The sequence below is a fragment of the Tachyglossus aculeatus genome, chromosome 12 (assembly GCF_015852505.1).
Source record: "Tachyglossus aculeatus isolate mTacAcu1 chromosome 12, mTacAcu1.pri, whole genome shotgun sequence".
NCBI classification, from domain to species: domain Eukaryota; kingdom Metazoa; phylum Chordata; class Mammalia; order Monotremata; family Tachyglossidae; genus Tachyglossus; species Tachyglossus aculeatus.
Window position 1 is genome coordinate 27,343,592 of NC_052077.1, and position 23,957 is coordinate 27,367,548.

Sequence of the window (23,957 nt, forward strand, 5' to 3'; positions counted from 1 at the left end):
ATATACTAAGATAAAGAATTTTGAAGTATTTTATAATGGGATTATACAGAAATCTCTTAAAATAGAAAAATAATTCTCAGTATTTTAGCATTAAAATTTTACAGTATCTTTATACAAGTTTGCTCAAGTTATTATACACGTTTACTCAAGTTATTTGAAGCCCCTTTTCTTAGCATTGCTTTAGAAATTTCTGCTCCTTGTTTTCCACGATTTCTCCCCACCCAAATAGATAAATAAGATAAAGTACCTATTGAAGTGGTTTGATTATACTTTATTATCTAAAACGTCTCTTAGATTGATGCTCACAAATTAAATTCTGTGACTAAAGTAACAAAAAGATGGGACTAGGGTTGGAAGATACGATAACAAGTGTCTGATGGGTTGGGTCATATTTTATCATTAATAGATTAAGTGGATTATATTGGGCAGTGTTAGTCTGTTCATAATAAATACATCACAAATGTACATTTACACATGTTTGCATTCACTTGTGTGTTGGTGACATGTAATTCAAATATGATGCTTTCAGATACGGAGCTTTTTGAATGCATCTACTTGCCTCCGTCTATATAATACAACACATTGGTACAAGTTGCTAGTTTATTCAAAGCTTTTTTGTACCACATTTATAAGTAATTGGTTACATATTCTCAGTTGTTTTTAATGACAATGAATGCTTATTTTAGCACGTGGTTTTTATTTTTGGCTAGTAATACAAAAATGAGTGAGAAGTTGTTAAAGAAATAGTTTTCTGCTCTTGCTTCCTAAGGAATTAAAAATAATTCTGAGGGCATTAGTGTTGCATGGCTTTTAGAATAGGTAAAACAGCCTGTTTATCAGGAATCTGCTACCATCCTTAACACAATTTTAACATAGTCGTCATATTGGCAGTACGTACTATAGCATGTCTGATGATGTCATCTTTTCCTTTCCTCCTTTATGGCATTCATTTCATTTTGGCTCAAAGGAATGCACTAAATCTCAGGTATTGTAATTTACGTGTGTGATCCCCTAACACTAACTGTTTTCTTGTAAGTCTGCTGTGAACTAATGAGCTCATAATAGTAATATGACATTTTGGCTTGTGCTTGCCTCTCTGTATTTTACCAATATTTAAATTGGCCTTTTTGAGTGAAAATGATAAAATATGACATAAGATTTGGCGACAATACAGGATTTCCACTTCAGCCTATTATTTTCAGAAGTAATCTCTATTGGCATCAGGCCTTCTCAAGAACTCTAAAGCATGGACAAATATGTACATGTAGGATGTAAAGAAAATGCATTTGATATGAGGCACTCCGTTTCCCCCTTTCACAAACATATTCTATTAAAGCAGCAGAATATAAAGTTGCATGATAGATTTTAGGTTGTTAAAAACTTTTATGGGTTCCTTTTGAAAGCTATTGTTTTTGGTTGTTGAACCATCTCAAATTTAGCTATAGACACAGGAGTCTTATTTCAAATTTTCAAAAAATATTATAATAAACCACATAATTATGGAAGATTTATGGTACTATATCATAATGTATTTCTGAATGTTAACACCTGTAATGTCGCCAAAATGCCAAGAAAAAGAATTTAAAAATTCAGGATTTGCTTGTTGTTTTCAAAAGGAGTGTTCTAAAAAAACACCTTTGTTGTGTTACAGTTTTGAAATACGGTTGTTATTGCCAATGTGATATATGCCATATATTTGACTAATGATATATAATATTTATATTTAAGGAGACAAACTTAAATTTATGAATGAAATATCTGAATTTAACATTTCTAACCAGATTCATGCTCATTTATTTCCTTATTATATCCTGCAGTTTTTGAGCCAGTCGTCTGGTTTCTCTTTTTTCACTCTGTCCGCAATAGATTATTTGTTGTATACTTTTGTGACATTTTTGTTCAGATATGAAGTGGTAGCAGGAAGGGCTATTGTACTCACACTCTGAACAAAACTGATCTTTGTCAACGGTACTAAGATATGAGTGATGTTTTAGCGTGCCAGTAGTATTTGTTCTTCTCTTGAATTGAACAGACATAAGAAAATGGGCGGTTAGTTTTCTTGAAGATATGTCATCTACATCATCATCATCATCATCATCATCAATTGTATTTATTGAGGGCTTACTGTGTGCAGAGCACTGTACTAAGCTCTTGGGAAGTACAAATTGGCGACAGATAGAGACAGTCCCTACCCAACAGTGGGCTCACAGTCTAAAAGGGGGAGACAGAGAACAAAACCAAACATACTAACAAAATAAAATAAATAGAATAGATATGTACAAGTAAAATAAATAAAGTAATAAATATGTACAAACATATATACATATATACAGGTGCTGTGGGGAAGGGAAGGAGGTAAGATGGTAAGATCTACATATTAAATTGGTTTACCATCCTGTGTAATCATCGCACACCTCTTTATGATTTTGGTGCACTCAGATATGTCCATTACCTATTTTTCAGCTTGTAATGAAGTGCTTTGCATCAGGTTTAATGTGATCTTTTGACTGGCATGACAGTGTTGTATTATTGAGAAGGCCATTGCTGAACTGACGGGGAGTTTGAAGTAGAGTGAGAACTCTGTGCTTATTGTGGTTGTGTGGAATTAGCTTGTGCAAACCCCGTGCGTGCTGATGTATCATCAGCAGATTACAATTCCCAGAAGCCCGATGCTTCAGATGGACTGGAGCCCAGTGTGGCCCAGTGGAAAGAGCATGGGCTTGGGTGTCAGAGGTTATAAATTCTAATCCTGGCTCTGCCACTTATCAGCTGTGTAATTTTGGGCAAGTCACTTAACTTCTCTGTGCCTGTTACCTCATCTGTAAAATGGGGATTAAGACTGTGAGCCCCACGTAGGGCAACCTGATCACCTTGTATCTCCCCAAGTGTTTAGAACAGTGCTTTGCACATAGCAAGTGCTTAACAAATGCCACTATCATCATCAAATCCAGCTTTGCACTCTTCTGAGTGCTGGGGTAGATATAAATTGTTAATTGGGTCACACGGTTCCTGTACCTCATGATGTTCACCGTCAGAGTAGGAGGGAGGATGGGCATTAAATCCTGATTTTGCAGATGAGGGAACTGAGGCACAGAGAAGTTGTGACCTGCCCAAGGGCACACAACAGACAAGTGGCAGAGTGGGATTAGAACCCAAGTCCTCTGAGTCCCAGGCCAGTGCTCTTTCCACTAGGTCATGCTGCCACAATGCAGACCTACTTGGCCAGTAGAGCCCACCTTTTTGTAATAATTGTGGTAATCAATCAATCATATTTATTGAGCACTTACTGTTTTCAGAGCACTGTATTAACTGCTCAGGGGAGTACAGTATAACAGTTGGTAGACACATCCCCTGCTCATAACTAGTTTACAATGTAGGGGGGGAGACAGAAGTTAATATAGAGGCCAAACCCAGGGATACATACAAAATAATGGGAGCTGACATAATCACTATCATTCATAGGGTTCACAATTTAAGAAAAAGGGTGAAGCCCATATTTTATTCCCATTTTACAAGTGAGGTAAATAGAGTCACCCAAGATGCCACTACAGGTCAATTGCACATCCGGAACTATAATCTAGGTCCCCTGACTCCAGCCCCATCAAGGTCGGGGCTCTCTGGGCTTGACTACTGCAGAACTCTGAGGAGTTAGCTTTTCTCAAATTCCTGCCAACTTTTTACAGAATTTGGAAATGGCTATTCTCAGGTGAAAGCTACCACCAGTACAGTCTAAGAGGAAAAAGAAACTAACTTAAGCTCAGCAAATGTACAGGTCTTTCTGTGTACTGCAGACTTTGTGGCACCAAATGTGCCTTGAAGCAAAACTAAAATGCCTTTTTATTTTCTAATTATTTGTTATAGGTTTTGCAATTCCAAGTGCTGTAGTTAAATTTAAGTAATGTTTTATAACCTAATACTACCTCATTTTACAGAGATCTTTGTTGATTAAGCCATTGGAGTGCCTGTTGTAGGGAGCGCTTGTGCAATAGACATGGTCTCAATTGTCTTCTTACCTCCACATCCTCCTTTTCTTCTCCTCCCCATAGAGCCTGACTTAATTTTATTAAGATTCCTTATGACTTAGATAATATCCAAACCCTTATTTCAATAATATGAAAGTTAGAACAGAGATCTTTGTTGATTAAGCCATTGGAGTGCCTGTTGTAGGGAGCGCTTGTGCAATAGACATGGTCTCAATTGTCTTCTTACCTCCACATCCTCCTTTTCTTCTCCTCCCCATAGAGCCTAACTTAATCTTATTATGATTCCTTATGACTTAGATAATATCCAAACCCTTATTTCAATAATATGAAAGTTAGACAAAAGTGCAAGGCGATTATATGAATAAACCAGGTATGTTTAAAAGAGACTTTTAAAACTGTCCCTAGAAAAGCCAAAGGGAAGTGGAAAGGGGAATTGGGGGATCTTTGCAAAAGTTAGGATAGAAATGGTGGAAGGAAATGGATTCAGTAAGGCATGAGTAATAGAAAATTGAAAAGAGTTTAGGTGGAGTCTATGGGGCAGAAGAATAGTACCCTTCAAAAGGGAAATTAGATTCATATGTAAATGGTCAATAAGTTTAGTATTTAGCAGATTTTACCTGTTCTGTTTTTTAGATGAAAAGGATTGCGACCACAGATTCAGGCTGCTTACCATGGCTCTCCCCACTCCCATCTATATGCTTAGAGATAATAATAATAATGGTATTTGTTAAGTACTTACTATGTGCAAAGCACTGTTCTAAGCACCTGGTGGGGGGATACAAGGTGATGAGGTTGTCCCACATGGGGCTCACAGTCAACAGTCTTAATCCCCATTTTACAGATGAGGTAACTGAGGCACAGAGAAGTTAAGTGGCTTGCCCAAGGTCACACAGCTGACAAGTGGCGGAGCAGGGATTCGAACCCATGACCTCTGACTCCCAAGCCCATGATCTTTCCACTGAGCCACGCTGCTTCTCTAATGCAGGGTGGACAGGGAACAAATAGCTTAATTAAGATTTTGTTTACTACGACTTCTTAGTATAGTACTTTGCACCCAGTAGGCACTCAGTAAATACTACTGATGAGTGGGTGATTGAATTATTGGTTTAAGAAAAGAGAAAAAAAGAGCAACCAAGTTTCCAGGTCATGAGAATTTAAGAATTCTAACATAGGAATGCAAAGGTGATTAAAAACAGTGATTAAAAATTGAAATAAAAGATTTTTAAAAACAGGAGGACAAAACCATTATTGCTGTGGGCTAAAGATAATCTTAATATCAGAAATTTGAGAATCAATTTGGTACTGATAAATACAATAATGGACTGAGAAGCTGTCAAAAAATCCTTGAGAGTTTCACTTGGATGCAGCGATGATGGTAATCTGTGAAAAAATAGTATTTATGGAGTACTTACTGTTTGTAGACCACTTGGGAAAGTTCATTACAATGAGTAGATGTGATTTCTAGCCTCAAGGATCATACAGTTTAAATATAGGGCGACGGCCACTAAAGAAAATTAAAGATAGGAGGAAGTATATAGTGTGTCTAAGATGTACATATAAGTGCAGTTGTGGAGGAACAGTGACTTGGTATTTGACAGGATTTTTTTTTTACTGAAATGCCTTGATTTCTGAAATTTTAAGTGCTGCGTTTTATCATATGTATTGAAATTTGAATGATTTATGGATCTGTTTTGATGGCATATTTTTTGAGCATTTCCAATGCTTATGACACCAAACTAGGTTCTTAAGGCTTGCAAGTGGTAACTAGGGCACAGTCCTTGCCCTTATGTCTTTCAATACATAAAGGAGTGGCCATTCTTGAAGTCCTCAAGATTGATCACTTGGCAATATTGGTATCCCTACCAAAAACAAAATAAAAACCAAGTTTTTGGTCTCCTTTCCAGAAAGAGATAAAATAATTGTTAGGGACATTTACATTAGTGCTGTGGGGCAAATATCAAGTGCTTAAAGGGTACAAATCCAAGTGCATAGTGCATTCCTCTTTCCAGTGTGTAAGTACTAAAATGAATTGTATACTTCAGCAGTGAGAATTGGCAGGTCTTGCTGTCTGCAAGGAGATAATAATAATAGTGATGGCATTTATTAAGCACTTACTATGTGCAAAGCACTGTTCTAAGCACTGGGGAGGTTACAAGGTGATCAGGTTGTCCCACGGGGGTTCACAGTCTTAATCCTCATTTTACAGATGAGGTAACTGAGGCACAGAGAAGTGACTTGCCCAGAGAGACACACAGCTGACAATTGGTGGAGCTGGGATTTGAACCCATGACCTCTGGCTCCAAAGCCCGTGTTCTTGCCACTGAGCCATGCTGTCTGCAAGGGTGGGGCAGAGGGTACACCAGGATTATCTCTTGCAGGGCAGCATATCATCCAAGCCTGTCTATCCTGATGTGCACGTCAAGTCCTGACTTCCATGTCAAAGGCTAAGAATATTAGGCGATTTTTGCAAAACTATACCAAGTGGACTGACTTTTCTGTGCCCCCCTACTAGGCTGTAAACTGTTTGAGGGTAGGAACTGGGTCTGTTAACTCTATTGGATTGTGCTTTCCTAAGCGCTCAGTACAGTGCTCTGCACAGAGTAAATGCTCAATAAATGCCACTGATGTGTGGAAAAAATGTAACTTGCTGAAGCTGCTGCAGTTGTAATGTGTTTCCTTTTGGGAAACTGTATGTTTTCCTGTCCTATTAAGCAATTTATGTTGGTTTAATTGGTTAGATTGTGGAAAATTATTTCACCCAGGGAGTATAGTGGAATATAAATCACAAAGCGTTTTAGGAAGAAAATAAAACTTCTTTATCTCTCAACAGCATACAGTTGCAAATTCATGCAAAGCAGCTCTGAGTGATATGCAGTGTGCTGTTTACCCAAGTTTCAGCTTCTGAGGGAGGATGTCTATTTTTATATATTACATCATCTTTGCTGCAGAGCTTGGGTGTCTACTGGGATTTACTATTCTTTCATTCCCCTTGGAAAGAAAGCTTGAATTGATGTCATAATTGGACCCATCTTTTGGTTGCACTTGGAAATTGAAAGTAATAAGGGTGTTGTGCCGTGCAGTATTTCAGGCAATTTATTTGTCAGAAATATAACACTGCCAGTTTGAGTCCTGCCTCTAATTTGTGAGTCCCAGTGGTTTTCTGCCCATAAATGATTTTTTTAATCTTTATTAAGAAGAACATAGTTCTGTCACAACAGCAAAAACTTTCTAGCATTGTTTTTGTAATCTTAGCTTTTTATGTGATTTTTGTACATGCTGATAGATTAAATAAAATTGAATTTACAAAGCGATTGCCCTCTCATTTTTTGAGAAAAATCTATATCTCTGAGATGACTTATTTTACTTCCAAAATCAAATTTATTTCTATAAGATAAAAAGTTAATTTCTGGGCGACTAGAATATTGAATGAATTGGAATATCCCTCTGTGCTTTTTGCTTGAAATTGCTTCTAGTGGCAAGCTCTTCTGAATTCATATGCCAACAATTCAAATGCCACATTTGACACAGGGGTTTGCTTGATGTACTAATCAGTTTTGCAAATCACTTGGTTATTTTACATTCGTATTTAGGTGTTTCTTTTTTAAGCTTAGGCATTCTCCCAAGTCATTTTTTGTTACACAAATGAAATGGTGTTTTGAGGTTAACAAAAAAAGAAGTATACCTTTAAGAGGCAGCCATCTCCATAGTAGTTTAACTAGTAACATTATCCATTTCATTAGAGAAGCAGGTAGGTTTTCAGTGAAAACTGGGCACGGGCAGAAGATGAAAAAGAGAATCCAAGAATGTCAGTAAAACGGATAATATAAAGTCTTAAAAAAAGGATTGGAACAATTGCATGGGAGGGGCATGAATCTGAATCATTGTTTTATCCCGTTTCAGCACACTGAGTGCTTTTTGCCAAACGTCATCTTCTGTCCTGGATGGAGGCAGCTGATGGAGGGTGCTGACCACGCTACCGGATGACTTGTGGGAGAAGGCGGGGGGTTTGACGGGGAGGCTCTTGTACTAGCAGAGACAGTGCTGACTGTGCAGACTCAGTGAAAGATCGAGGCACAGGGTTTCTCTGAGAAACGAGGGCACAGGCTGGGGAAAATGAGAGCCAAGTTTGTTCCCTGTATCTGCTGCAGAATTGGAAGTAAACCGGAATGGGCAGGAGCCCAGTTCCGGGAAAAGAAAAGGTCCCGGAATGGCTTCTCCAGTACAAAAAGTGGTTCACCATGGCAGCTCTTGTGGCTGGAGGGGTGGTGGTGGTGGGCCGCATTGGCCCCGCTACGTCTCGATTGTCAGCCGTGGTCCTGCCACTGCCGTTTTTGGCTCCGTGTCCCGGGGCTGTGTGTCTGAGTCCCAGGGCTTGGAGCCGGAAGGAGTTGTGGTTGAATGGACGTGAAACTGAGGTAGTGGTTCTGTTCCTTGTGTCTTCTCTATTATTACTCTATTTATTTATTTGTTTATTTATTTTACTTGTACATTTCTATCCTATTTAATTTTGTTGGTATGTTTGGTTCTGTTCTCTGTCTCCCCCTTTTAGACTGTGAGCCCACTGTTGGGTAGGGACTGTCTCTGTGTGTTGCCAATTTGTACTTCCCAAGCGCTTAGTACAGTGCTCTGCACATAGTAAGCGCTCAATAAATACGATTGATTCTTCTGGCAGGGCATGACTCTGGTCCGGGAACCTATAAACACAGTCCAGGGCCTTCCATTGGCTGCCTCTTCCACAGGCAGTGTTCCCAGTAAAGAGAGATTTTACAATAGTGTGTTAGACTGACTGAGCCCCTTCCCCCCCACGCCATTCCCTCCCTGCCTTACCTCCTTCCCCTCCCCACAGCACCTCTATATATGTATATATGTTTGTACGTATTTATTACTCAATTTTACTTGTACATATTTATTGTTTATTTTATTTTGTTAATATGTTTTGTTGTCTGCCTCCCCCTTCTAGACTGTGAGCCTGCTGTTGGGTGGGGACCGTCTCTATATGTTGCCGACTCGTACTTCCCAAGCGCTTAGTACATACAGTGCTCTGCACACAGTAAGCGCTCAATAAATACGATTGAATGAATGAATGAAGTACCTGCTGAACCTGGTGATATAACCAGATGCAGGTCAAGTGACCAAGTAACCTGCCCATGCCAGTACCCATATTGACTTTGAGGAGAAATTATTCATGTACATTTTGCTCATCTTAGCTGCCAAATCTGAGTGTAGGTTCTTTCCCTCTTTGCTGGCGGTTGGCAGATGCAAACAATGTGGGATGCTCATGCTAGCAAAATGACTGATGTTAGGAGAAAAGGGGGTAGGGACATAATTTGGTAAGGTGCCCCAAACCCTGGAAATAGCCACTGCCAAACCTCAATAGAATTTTGGAATAGCATTTAAGTCCTGATTTTAAATGAAGCACCAAGTAAAAATTCACTGTTTCTAATCCTCTTTTAATTTAGGATGAGGTTAATGGGGTCTAACAGGGATTCATTCATTCATTCAATCATATTTATTGAGCGCTTATGGTGTGCAGAGCACTGTACTAAGCGCTTAAGTACAGGTTGGCAACATATAGAGATGGTCCCTACCCAACAGCAGGCTCACAGTCTAGGAGGGGGAGACAGGCAACAAAACAAAACATATTAACAAAATAAAATAAATAGAATAAATATGTACAAACATATATACATATATACAGGTGCTGTGGGGAGGGGAAGCAGGTAAGATGAGGGGATGGGGAGGGGGAAGGGGGGAGAGGAAAGAGTGTGCTCAGTCTGGGAAGGCCTCCTGGAGGAGGTGAGCTCTCAGTAGGGCTTTGAAGGGAGGAAGCAAAACCATTCCCACTCTGCAACAGGCCCAGCTGTTCCATCTCCAAGGAAACTAATAGTCCTGGTGCCTGTTAGGCACTTTCAGCTCTAGTGTAGAACCAGTTCTCATCATAAGGTGCCAATTCTTTGTGTTTGGCTAGCTTGACTGTGTCCACCCATTCGGGGACCTTTAGCTTCCCTGACTTTTTGAGGAAGGCAGCCAGGGCTTGGACGAACTCCTACTGGTTCACGTCCTTCACAGTGACTCCTGGCATCGTGCGGCCTCCGCGCTGCCGGACAGGGAAAAGGCGATGCCACCAGTATAGCAGCCTCTTCAAAATCTGAACAACCAGGTTTTGAAAATCTAGGCTGCGTAGCTACTTGACATTTTATTCAGGTTATCCTATTGTCAGTAAGATTTACCCCTTTATTGTGGACTTTGTTAAGCACTTACTCTGCTGGGCACTGTACTAAGTGCTGGGGTAGATACAAGCTAGTCAAGTCAGACATGGTCTGTGTCCTACATGCAGCTCACAGTCTCAATCCCTATCTTACAGACGAGGTAAATGAGGCACAGAGAAGTGAAGTGACATGCCCTAGGTTGCACAGCCGACAGGTGGCAAAGCTAGGATTAGAACCCAGGCCCTTCCCCTGGCCTGGAATGCCTTCCCTCCACACATCCGCCAAGCTAGCTCTCTTCCTCCCTTCAAAGCCCTACTGAGAGCTCACCTCCTCCAGGAGGCCTTCCCAGACTGAGCCCCCTCCTTCCTCTTCCCCTCCTCCCCATCCCCATCCCCCCGGCCTTACCTCCTTCCCCTCCCCACAGCACCTGTATATATGTATATATGTTTGTGTGTGTATTTATTACTCTATTTATTTTATTTGTACATATTTATTCTATTTTATTTTGTTAATATGTTTGGTTTTGTTCTCTGTCTCCCCCTTCTAGACTGTGAGCCCGCTGTTGGGTAGGGACCGTCTCTATGTGTTGCCAACTTGTACTTCCCAAGCGCTTAGTACAGTGCTCTGCACACAGTAAGCGCTCAATAAATGTGATTGAATGAATGAATGAGAGCAGACTTCTATTTTTAGAGGCTTTTCAAAGGGGATTTCAATTCCAGTTTGTGTTGAACAGAAATAATAATAATAATAATAATGATGGTATTTGTTAAGCGCTTACTATGTGCACAGCACTGTTCTAAGCGCTGGGGAGGTTACAGGGTGATCAGGTTGTCCCACGGGGGACTTACAGTTTTAATCCCCATTTTACAGATGAGGTAACTGAGGCCCAGAGAAGTTAAGTGACTTGCCCAAAGTCACACAGCTGACAATTGGCGGAGCCGGGATTTGAACCCATGACCTCTGACGCCAAAGCCCGGGGTCTTTCCACTGAGCCATGCTGCTGTTATTCTGAAAGTCTAAGGGCAGTGGTGGTAATAATAATAATAATAATAATAATAATAATAATAGTACTTGTTAAGCGATTACTACGTGCTAGTCACTGTACTAAGCCCTGGAGTGGATACAAGAAAATCAGGTTGGACAGAGTTCCTGTTCCCGGTGGGGCTCATAGTCTCAATCCCCATTTTACAGATGAGGTAACTGAGGCCCAGAGAAATGAAGTGACTTGCCCAAGGTCACAGATCAGACAACTGGCAGAGTCGGAATTAGAACCCATGACCTTCTGACTCCCAGTCACGTGCTCTATTCACTATGCCATGCAGCTTCTCTGTGCAGTGCACTGCAGTGGTAGCAGCTGCACTGGGGAGTGGAGGAGATAGATCTGGGCAGTGAGACACTCAGCTGGGGTAGGGGACCCACACAAGGACCATGCTGTTCTCTAAAATCCATTTTCCTGTAATATATTTAAAAAAAAAGAGGCAGCCTATGAAGAAAATCATTTTGAAATTAAATCCATTTGGTTTTCTTGTTTAACATGCCAGTCCTTTGGCAAAATCGTAAAGCTTTAACATTTTTAAATCACCCATTCATTTATTAAATTAATCGGCAGTGATATAGTTCAAATTAAAGAAACCCATTGCAATCAGTATCCGGGATACTTCGTTGCAGTTTCTCTAATGTAATAATATGCTGTTTTGATCAACCATTTACCAATTTTGCAGAGTTTTAACAAATGTCCCTTTGTTGAGTTTCTACTGCAGATGGATCTATAATCCAGGTCTTTGCAGTATGACAAGACTGAAGCATTCAGTCTAATGCCTCAGCTGGGTGTGCTGCACTTTAGACTGCCAATCTTCCTCTCTGAACTGAAGGCTGAATAGTCACTTCATGCATTCTACTTTCAGCAAAGAAGCCATTCTCCTCATTTCATCTTATGCCCTTTCTAACAGTATCGAGGCCCAAAGCCTACTAAAAATGTCAACAGCCTTTTTTCTAGGAAGCTACACAATGTCTAAAATGGGATCATTGATCATTTAGTCTACAATTACAGTACCAGCCATAGTAACAGCCCACTATTTTCAGGATGGAAAGTGTCTCCAGTCAAACTTTCTGATTTAGAGTTTTGGGTCAAAGTCTCTCTCTGAGAACAGTTTACACCTCTAGGTATATGCATGAGCTGTGGGGTCCGGGGGGTTAATGGTTTTTAAGTGCTTGCCAAGTGTTAGACACTAAAAGCTGGGATAGATCAATCAATCAATGAAATGTATTAAATAAGCTCTTACTATGTACAGAGGCCTCTACTAAACACTTGGAAGAGTACAGTACAACAGAATTAGTGGACACATTCCCTGCTTACAGCTTGAAGCAGCATGGTTTAGTGGAAAGAGCACAGGCTTGGGAGTCAGAGGTCATGGGTTCTAATCCTGGCTCTGCCACTTGTCAGCTCTTTGACTTTGGGGAAGTCACTCACTTCTCTGTGCCTCAGTTACCTCATCTGTAAAATGGGGATTAAGACTGTGAGCCCCAAGTGGGACAACCTGGGAAGGAGCAGAATATCTACCCCAGCGCTTAACAAATACCATCATTATTATTACACTTGGATCCATGTCCCGTATGGACCTCACGGTCTTAATTCCCATTTTACAGATGAGGTAACCAAGACAAAGAGAAGTTAAGTGACTTGTCCATAGTCACACAGCAGGCAAGCAGCGGAGCCAGGAGCCCCAATCCTTCTGACTCCCAGCGCGTGCTCTTTCTTCTAGGTCATTCTGCTCCTTCCCAGGTTGCCACTACTTTGGAATTCAAATGTTCTTTGTGAGCTAGGAATCATCATCATCATCATCAATCGTATTTATTGAGCGCTTACTGTGTGCAGAGCACTGTACTAAGCGCTTGGGAAGTACAAGTTGGCAACATATAGAGACAGTCCCTACCCAATAGTGGGCTCACAGTCTCAGAGGAACAGTGTTGTTCAGAGGGGAAATCTCAACATGGCATTCCTATCAAGAGTTGAGGGGGGCAGAATCTAAGTTTGGGAACACTGGGTTTTGTGCCTGAGCTAAAAACTTGTATTCCTGCACAGACTGAAAAATAAGGGTTAGACTTTTAAGTGACTTAAAATTATCAGTAAAATTATCAGTAAAATCACTACAGCACACCCAGCTATTCTGGTCATGAGTTCAATTAACTTGTGTTTTAGGGCTTATACATATGGAGTTGAGTGGGGGTCATGTTGTCAAAAATTAGCCATAATGGCTATTTTTGGATTTTCTGACTCTGGTTAATGCCAGAATTTCTGGAAATCCCATGCAGTTTTGCAAAACGCTGAATTTACATCCCCTTTTAAAATAGAGGAGAATTGGTCTTATCTTTGGCAAGGCTTGGAAATATATTTTACCACTAGAGAAGAGGGCTAGAATGTGTTTCAGATCTGTAATTACTCCAGCATTATGAACATATGGATACTTAAAAAGAAAAATCAATTGTAGGTCATGCCCACAGCACAAACCGCTGTGTAGTGTGTTCAGGTCTTGCAATTTTGTGGCATTTATTTAAGGTACTTTATAGGAATTGGATAGCTAGAAAAACATTTGGTAGACCAATTGGGAATGATAGATGAGTCCACAGTGAAAGTGTGTAATTTTTTGCAGTTAATTCAAGTTAAACAAAAATCCCTAAAACTATTCATTTAAATTAGAAATGAAAAAGATTCATTGATAAAATTGCTTTTCCTACTGTAGAGCATTTTTTTTTCTTTTACAGAGGTTGGTATCTGAAGAGTTTTGCCATATTTAAGAAAATCCAATTGGTAGATCCATGTGAAATAGGCTCACTTTACTCATGCATTTTTGCAGCTTCCCAGGATCGACAGCAGGAACTTTCAGGTAGCTGAGTGTGGTACTGCATTAACTCCTGGCAAAGGCAAAGACTGGCTCCCATATAAAGAGCATTTAATGGATACAGATACTGGAAGATATTTTCAGCAAATCAGAGCGATGGAAGGGACATAAACTGATCATTTGGTTGGACCCTCTGCCTTTAGGCAAAGTATTAGTTCATCCAGGTCAGAAAACTTTCACTTAGTGCAAGAATTTTAAAAATGCTTTTTATTTAGGTATTTGTATGTGTCTGTGCGTTTAAAGTCATGGAAATGTTTCTGTGGACTTTTCGTGATGGCAGGAAACCAAATCGGTGAGTGATTAAAAATGATCTTAAGGTGCATATCAGTGACATTGCATATCAGCACAGCTGATTCTGGACCTCAAGCTGAAATCTATTCTGTGGATCCAGCACTAGCACTTAAAACTTAGGCCCTCCAGTATTGGTACCGAAACTCCTGTAGACTATAAGCTCCTTGTGGGCAGGGATCACGTCTGCCAACTCTAACATATTGTACCTTCCTATGCACGTAGTTCAGTGCTGGGCATAAAGTAAGCCCTCAACAAATTCAGCTGATTGATTAGGATCGTGGGCAAGAGCCTACCTACATTCCTATCCAAATTCTTCTCCTAATTCTTATGAAAGTTTTCAGCCTTGTTCATTAGAAGTCATCCTATCAAAAGGGCACAATTCGTCACCACGCTGTTACTTAGTCAATAAATGGTATTTATTGAGAGCTTACTGTGTGCGGAGCACTGAAAATTCCTTGAGAGTACAGTAGCTAGTAGATGCCATCCCAGACCTCAAGTAGCGTACATTATAATGCGGAGGGACAGAAATTGAAGTAAATTATAGCTAAGGAAAGCACAGAGTATAAGAATATGTACCTAAATGCCGCAGGAATGAAGGTGGGATGGGTGATTATTGCAATTCTTTGCAGATACCGTGTTTCTGCTTCTGAATTCATTCTTTCTCCTTCCCGACTCCCCCTCGTCCTTCTGTATCCAAGATAAAATGCAGATATGGCACTGGCACATGTGCATTGAATGCGAGTGCAACATTAATTAGTATGTGGATTGCAGATGCCACTAAAAATTGGATAATAAAAATCTCTGCAGGCCTCTGTAGTTAGTCCTGAGAGGGTGAGCCAAAGTGTCTTTCAAAATTTGAGTAGACATAAAAAGACCAAACTGAGCTGAGTTTACCCACGATTCACTACCTTTAAGAGAGACCATTTTGTCTGTGAATGTTTCCCAGACTGCACAACATTTCTACCTTGAAAGTATAAAGGCCTAACAGCAAGGATGAAATGCCCTGCATAGCTCTGTAATACTGAGCAGTGCTTTCCATTCCTTCCTTTGTTGTTTGAAGGTACACCAAAACCACATGCAGTGGTCTACCTAGTTTGACAGTGATTTAGTCTTGTTCTGTGTCTGTGCAAGAACACACCCACATTTGTGCAGTAAAATAAAGTTTACTGGCACTGAGGGTGCAATTGTGAGATCTTCAAGTTTTCTAGTTGGGTATCCCTAAAGTAGAACTTCCAGATTTTCTGATGATACAAGAATTCCCTGTGGGAAAGTGATAAAATGTAATATGAAAGTGAGCAAAAAGAAAAGAAACAGAGCTTTGCTGCACTAGATTCAGCTCTGATATCTTGAATTCTACACCAGTTAAACAGTGGAAGTGTTCCCTGGTCAATCTAGAGGATCGGAATTGAATTTGAATTGAAGTGTAAAGTATTTTCAGTAAACAGTTAAAGAATAGTGATTAGGTGTGGAAAGGTACTGTGAGCACATGTCTTTATTCTATTTTAGACTCTTTCTACAAGCTCCTGTATGATCTTCAACCACTTTGATTTATTCCCATGAGTGTCCATTTTTCCATGAACATGAATATATTTCCTTGTTTCCCAGTTGTTTTGAAGAGGCTTAATTAAATGTTTGTACAGCATCTTTTGATCTATGGATAAGAGGTGCTAAATGTCAGAGTTATTGAGAAGATTAGGCTATTTTTCTCAATTCCATAGGAATTTTAAAAATCTTACCCTTTAAACAGAGAAGTAATATTGTGGGAGAGATTATTCAAACTGCTTGTAAACCACTTTAAAATGTTCTTAAATGTTTAAAATGAGTTCACATTTATTGGATGGGTTTCACTGGGGAATTAGAAGTCTCTGTGTGGGTGGGGGGCGTATTTAAGTGGTTACTGTGTGCCAGGGACTGTCTTAAGTGGTGGGGTAGATACAACAGGCTCATCAAGTTGGACACATCCATGGTCCAAATGGGGCTCACAGTCCTAATCCCCATTTTACAGATGAGTTAATTTAGGCACAGAGAAGTTAAATGATAGGGTCACACAGCAGACGTGTCAGAGCTGGGATTAGAACTCAGGTCCTTATGACTCCTGGGCCCGTACTCTCTCCACTAGGCCACTCTGCTTCTCAAGTCATTAGGTTTTTCACATTTTGGGACTAGAAAATAATGCAGACCTTTTCCTAAATGGGTGATATGTCCAATTTACCTCAATTCGACATGGAGTATAATGACTTAATATACATTGTAGGTACTAGTATATGATTATTTGAAAAACTTGTATTTGCATTTTTTATTGTTTAAAAAAATCCTTCTTGGAAATTGTAAACTTCTTGTGGGCAGGGATCACATCTTCCAACTCTTGTTGTATTTTCCCAAGTGTTTGTTACAGTGTTCTGCACACAGTAAGCACTCAATAAATACCATGAACTGATTGATTGATTGCACTTTGGCATGGTGACAGGATTGTATTTCAAAGCACAGTATTGACAGGGTTATATTGCAAAGCGCAATATACTCTGTGACTGGAAAGGGGGACCCACTGCTTTTTCAGGAAAGAAACAAGTGAAAATTACAGAAAATTTTGCGATTTTTGCATTCAGTTAGAAGTTAGGCACATCTGATTGAAATTCATGGTTACCTTTGTACTATAGTACAGCCCTTACCTATGCACACTTGCCTGGTTTGAAGAGCCATTGATAGTGGGTGACGATGCAGGTTTTACTTTAATTTTTTTTAATCTGCATTAATTCGTGAAGAAAGGGGGAGAGGGGAAGGGAATTGCAAGCTCCTACATTTAGAACATGTTCATAATGTATATTCCAATAGATCTTAAGGGGGGAGTGTGAAAAATGAAAGTTTTTCTCTCACTATTTCCCGTGTGTGTATTTTTTTGGAGTATTAAATGCCTGTTCAAAACCAATGAAAGCTTGTCAGATGTTCAGTTTCTAGACCCTTGGTATTTACTGTGATGCAACGACATTTGGGGAGTGGGGAGGAGGGGATGGAGGAGGTGGTGTCAGAGCCATTCCTTTATCTTTACCTTGGTGAAAAAAATCATATTTTAGTTCAAAGCTACTGAAGTAAGTCCTTGCTCCTTATTCCCACCCTGTCTTCATTGATAGTATTTGGAGCCAGCAATCAGTGGATTCCCCTCCCTCTGGGACTTGCTTACCCTGCAGAAGCTGATATAATACAGGCAAGAACTTGTTACTTTATCTGAATTGTCCATCTCTCTACCTTAATGAGTGAAATGGTTAAATAGAGGAGGGGGTGAGCCTCAAGGAATGGGGCTACGGTTTGAGTCGTCTGTTTCGATGTGGAGAGGGAGAGGGAGGGTGTCAGAGAGAGAGAGAGAGAGTGATAGAGAGAAACCCACTTACATCACTAGAACTGCATTGAGTGTGAGCCTGTGTAGGTTAAGAGAACAGACTACCGTGTCTTGCTTTCTGCAGGAAGCAGCAATGCCGTTTGTTTCTTAAAAGGAATTTTTTTATTTAGGAAAGGAAGCATTCTCTCTCCCCAGGAAATGGCTTTCCTTGTGCGTTGCTATGCCAACTGCCTGCAGCCATGGTCCTCTAAAGTAAGCACAATAATGTAATTATATTGGCGTATTGCGTTCAGACTCATGATTCTCTAGGTTTTCGGTGTGCATGTGTTGTGTTTCTGTTAGTGACTCTCTTGGTAGTAGACATGCTTGCATTGGGTATGGGGGACAGACATCATTAAATTAAATGTCCATCAGTGTCATGCTGCTAAGATTAATTGTGCAAACTTGGTTAGTTGAGTGGAACAGAGATCACTGGTCACCACTCTGTCAGCATCATTAGTAGCCAGGGAGGAGGTCCCTATTCACATGCTCTAGCTTGAATTTTTGTCCCCTTTTTTTTCCTCTCTTTTTTTTTCTCCCTTGGTTGGAGGGGGTCTTCTCTGTATGTGATTGCAAGTGAAACAAGAGTATTAACTATGCTTGACTGAATGCTAGAGGCTGGTTTCTTCACCCTGACTAATATAATACTGTATTAAGCCTTTTTGAGGGGAGTCTGTGTGCAGTCAGCCATTTTAGCTTTTTTTCCTCCTTTTCTCTTTTCCTCCTCTTCAGTCTCGGAAATGGTCTTGTTCTCGTGGAAGAATGTTAGCTGTGTAATGTTTCAACCGTCTTGTTACAATCTGAGAAGCTTAGAGTTTCAGTGTTATAAAAATGGAGATGAATGCCGTTGTTGGATTGCTTTTCTGTACTACAAGTGTGAGTGGGGCTTTGATCTTACCAGTAGTGACACTTTAAACTGCAGATTGGGTGTTCCTCCCTCACCCCCCACCTTTTTTAAAAATTTAATGCTGAAGAGGGTGAGTTGCCATCCGTGAGAGATTGATGCATGATGTGTAAATTCAGTTCAGCCTGTGTTTCTTCATTATGAAACCACTAGCAATCCCAGCTAACCATGGAGTTATGGGCCAGCAGGAGAAACATTCAGTGAGTATTGCAAATGCTGCTTATGCTACTGATAGCGCATCCTAGTTTACTGCTCTTAAATTGAAGTTATTGCTTTTACTCTCCAAGGGGAATCATTTTGGAAGGGCTTGATTGTGTTTTGGGGAAAGGGGGACTTGTATCTGACTTAATAGTCCAGGGATTTTTTGATTTGTTTTAATTGAATACAGTTTTCATTTGGATTTTATTAGTAGCAAAAATGCTATTTTGTTTTTAAAGCCTGGGACACTGAAAAATACAGAACAATTAGTTAACTGTTTAATCAAGAATTAATGGCAGAGCATCAAATTCAGTTTTAACTTAATGATCTACATAATTCCAAAATGTCTTCACTGTCAGGAAATTAATGAGTGACATATCCACCAGGAGAGTTGTGGAGAATGGGCTTTTGTAGTGAAGTACTAAATGCTGAAGGCAGGAGTGGAGTAGGTGCTTTGACTATGAATATAAAATTGAAATGCTGGTAGAGCACAGGAGGCACTAACAGTTGGTGAAAATGCAGAATGATTTCAAGTATAGGTGCTTTATAATTGATCCCATGAGTCAGCTCCACCTTTGACATGTTGAAATCCCTCAGGCAAGCTACTGTTAGTTGTTTGCATGAGACGTGCATTCATAAGCAGAACACCAAATCTGGGTCTCAGGTGTAAAAAAAAGTGTGAGTTTATGGTGTTACTTTTTATAAAATCATGTTAGAAGTTTTAAATGCTCCTTTGTTTTAATGTTATGCCACAAAATTAGAAGTTTGTGTGTAAAACTAAAGTAAGAGCAGTAATTAAGTTGGTGTGGCTACATTTACTGCATCTGAGCTGTAGTGTGCATGTTTAGAGAAAGGCAGTATTGTATGGCCAGTACAGAAGGCAACGTTATCCTGTTTTATTGGCCAACAGTTAAGACTTGGAGAATCTGGGCAAAGTGAAATGAATTTGGAATTTATCTAAAGCGTGTGGCAGGCCTGCATTCAGTTCGGCCATAATGCACGTTTGCACTCCTCATCTTGGCTGGAACGTTGTTAGGGAATCAGGAGACGTGAATCCAGCAATGTAAATCCGTTTGGATATAACACGCCAGTGTCTGATGGAACAACTTCTTTGCAAGCGAGCAGCATCCAAATGGGTGAGTGCTACAGTGTGAGTCTTCCCTAATGGGGGATTTTCCAGACTGTAACTCCCAAGTTAGAGAAATGGGGACATTAGGTGTAGCACATTCTTTACCCTCAGTTATAACTGAATGCCTTTTGGGGATGGGGAGAGTGTTACTGAAGAGAGACAAATTGGTGTGTACAAAGTGGCGGCAAAGGGTTTGAAACTAATGAAAAGGCCTCAGAGGTGGGCTGACCTTGCAGTGGGGGACTTCTCTAGGGCTGATGAGAGTTCTGGGTGAAAACTTCAGGGAGAACTGTAAAACTTTAAGCCATTGGTAGCTCCAGCTCCTGCTTCAGTCTGCTTTCCCATCCCATTTTCCTTTTAAAAAATGGTAAAAATTTATAAACTTTCATTATATCTGGAATTATTTGAGACGTGTGGTTTGTAAGCCATTAGGGTGGAAATCAAGAATTTTACTATAAAGTGCTTTGCGGGATAATCCTGAAATGTCTGTGCCCGGCCAAGCAGGTAGGGAATGTGTTTGCTAATTCTGTTGTAGCACACTCTCCCAAGTGCTTAGTACGGCCCTTTGCACATAGGAAACACTCAGTAAATACGATTGATTGATCTCGCTCCCTAAATGTCCTGTCTTATGCTGTCATCATCTCCGACCCGTAGCGAAACCATGGACACATCTCTCTCAGAACATCCCACCTCCATCTGCAATCGTTCCGGTAGTGTATCAGGAGAGATTTTGTGGTAAAAATACGGAAGTGGCTTACCATTGCCTCCTTCCACACAGTAAACTTGAGTCTCCACCCTCTACTCTCTCCCATTCCAGTGCTGCCCAGCACAGGGGAGTTTTGACTTGTAGCAGATTGCCTTCCACTCGCCAGCCATTGCCCAAGCTAGGAATGAAACAGATATACCCCTGCTTGACTCTCCTTCCCGTAGTAGAGACTGGTAGAGTACTGTAAACTCTCCAGGTGCGACCTTAAGAGGGGGGTCCCTAAATGTACTACCCTTGAAATAGTCCATATGCCTTAGGAAGCCTCCTTTAAAAAATACATTTTTAACAGTGATGTAGGGGACAAAATAAAAAATGGGGTAAAGCCATTGCCCAAATGACCATTGGCTTAAGGCTTTGCACCTGCAAAGGCCTATCAAGAATCTGCTATATAGCCTCATCAGGTCTATCCCCTTTATTACATATCTCCCCTACAACTCTGCAATACCAGCTGGCCTAAACAGGGCTAGAAATGACAGGGAGGGGCTTGCATAATAATAATAATAATAATAATAATGGCACTTATTAAGCGCTTACTATGTGCAAAGCACTGTTCTAAGCACTGGGGAGGTTACAAGGTGATGAGGTTGTCCCACGGGGGACTCACAGTCTTAATCCCCATTGTACAGATGAGGGAACTGGGGCACAGAGAAGTGAAGTGACTTTCCCAGAGTCACCCAGCTGACAAGCGGCGGAGCTGGGATTCAAACCCGTGACCTCTGACTCCAAAGCCCGGGCTCTTTCCACTGAGCCACACTGCTACAGTGCTCTGCACACAGTAATAGTAATAATAATGGTGGCATTTATTAAGCGCTTACTATGTGCAAAGCACTGTTCTAAGCGCTGGGGAGGTTACAAGGTGATCAGGTCACCCCACGGGGGGGCTCACAGTCTTAATCCCCATTTTACGGATGAGGGAACTGGAGCACAGAGAATCAATCAATTGTATTTATTGGGCGCTTACTGTGTGCAGAGCACTGTACTCAGCGCTTGGGAATAATGCTAATAATAATGGCATTTATTAAGTGCTTACTATGTGCAAAGCATCATTCTAGGGGTGCATTTTGGGGGCTGGTAACCCCTAGTTTTAACTCTCTAGGGCTCCCTATTCCCAGAAATTGTCTGTTGCTGTTAGTTTGCAGCTACTTGGGACACTTGCCTGGGGTTTGCCAAGTGCCACTTAAGTGTTCAATTTTGCAGTTGGTTGTGTGCAGGTCTTTTGATTTCTCTAGTAGCATCTCATGTTTGACTTCTCTTTAATTAGAGGAGGAATTCCCTGGAGAATTTTGCCTTCCAGAGTAAGAAAATGAGAAATGTTCATTGATAAAAGAGAGCTATGGAGAGCAAGAAGATTTCTAGGAATATTCTAAATGCATATAGAAAATAACATCTATAGTTTTGCTCTTTAGAATCCTTTTCATCCTTTTAGAATGAAAGATACAGATTCAGCAGTTTCATCCTGTTGGTCTATTGACCTAAGTAAGTCATTTCAGTATTCTAGTCTCCCAAGCACTTTGTATATAGTACTCTGCACACGGTATAGGTGCAGTAAAAACCATTGATTAATTTTAAAGCTATTTGTTTCAGAGGGACATGTGGTTCAGTGACCTGGTTTCAAGTTCAGTACCTGAATATCAGTGAGTTATCTATCTCCATCAGGTCAAATTGATTTGGGTGTGGTACATTTGAAAGAGGAGGGGAAAGAACCCCCCCCCCCCAAATCTTAATTTGAGGCATATAATTTTTTCCACTTTTATAATAGTTGGGCAACTTGGACTGGTTTGATTACTCTGCTTTCTTCATTCATTCATTCATTCATTCATATTTATTGAGCGCTTACTGTGTGCAGAGCACTGTACTAAGCATTTGGAAAGTACAGTTTGGCAACAGATAGAAACAATTCCTACCCAACAACGGGCTCACAGTCTAGAATGTCCCATGTGCTCCTTTTTGGGTGTCAGGGTAACTGTACCATCGATGGTATTTATTGAGTACTTAGTGTGCAGAGCACTGTACCAGGTGCTTGGGATAGTAGAATACAATGGAGTTGGTAGTAGTTCCCAGGTATTTAATCAATCACATTTATTAAGCACTTACTGTGTGCAACGTTAAGGTAAATTAACATGTTCCATGTACAAATGATATATTTTATAGTTGAATTTTAATACAATGATGGGCTACATTTCTACCTAGTGGTAAGTTTTCCCAGTTGTATATAAAGTATATTGGTGTCACTTCATTCTTTTAATTTGCTGTAGTGCTGGTAATCTATTCATCTAGTGAATAGGAGTAATCAATAAAGACCATTGATGATGATGATGATGATGATGATGAGTATGTGTTCAATAAATGGAATTTTGGCATCTTCTTTTAAAAAGGTAACAACCACTAATAATGCCTTATTTCAACCAATACTGTAAACCCAGCTTATTGTATCATGCATATTTTTGAAGGGAGTTCAACAAAGAATCCGATTAGCTGGTGGTCGTTAAAAATCTTTTCGCCAAGATGGTAGTTGGTTGACTTGAAACTAATACAGTATTAGCTTGGTGAATGAAGTTCCATGCGATTTGGCAGAGCATTTTACTGATCTGTCTTTTTTCAAGATGACAGCATTGCTGTAGTAGCGCCAAATAACTGCGAGAGGCCCTCGTGTAGATGGAGTCCCAGTGCGCAGTGCTGAGCAGGGTAGCTCCAAATGGCCCGACCATGGTGGATGAGGAGCCTTAGTTAATTATGGTATTTGTTAAGCACTTACTATGTTCCAGGCACTGTACTAAGCGCTGGGGTGGATAAAAGAAAATCAGGTTGAACGCAGTTCCTGTCTCACATGGGGCTCACAATCTCAATCCACATTTTACAAAAGAGGTAACTGAGGCCCAGAGAAGTGAAGTAACTTGCCAGGGTCACACAACAGACAAGTGGCAGAGACGGAATTGGAACCCATGACCTTCTGACTCTCAAGTCGGTACTCTCTCCACTACGCCATCCTGCCTTGTCCCTGTTCCCTAATTTGAAGCAAAAATAGTCTTTTTATTTTAACCTACAGGGAGTAGCAGGAAAGGAAACATTTTCATAAGTGTAAAATGATGCATCGATGTGTTTAGGGTTAGAGAGACCATGAATGAACTGCTTTGCCTTTTCCTATTTGAGCCTTGTAACAGGACCAGGATAATTGCCAACCTAATTTCAATCAATAGCTCACAAC

At 40.4% G+C, this 23,957-nt stretch overlaps 1 protein-coding gene across 10 annotated transcripts in view; it reads left to right on the plus strand.

Annotated features, from left to right (window-relative positions):
* The window catches only part of RAPGEF2 (Rap guanine nucleotide exchange factor 2), a 244,368-nt gene that overhangs the window by 144,246 nt on the left and 76,165 nt on the right, over positions 1-23,957 (plus strand). For 5 of the 10 annotated variants that reach the window (XM_038754925.1, XM_038754928.1, XM_038754929.1 and 2 more), the window contains exon 7: positions 968-985. The exons of 2 other annotated variants lie outside the window; for them this stretch is intronic. In XM_038754925.1, the coding sequence (XP_038610853.1) occupies positions 968-985 (18 nt within the window). Of the gene's footprint in view, positions 1-967; positions 986-18,799; positions 18,860-23,957 lie in introns of those variants that run through there. 3 more of the 10 variants (XM_038754932.1, XM_038754933.1, XM_038754934.1) reach the window with 1 other exon arrangement.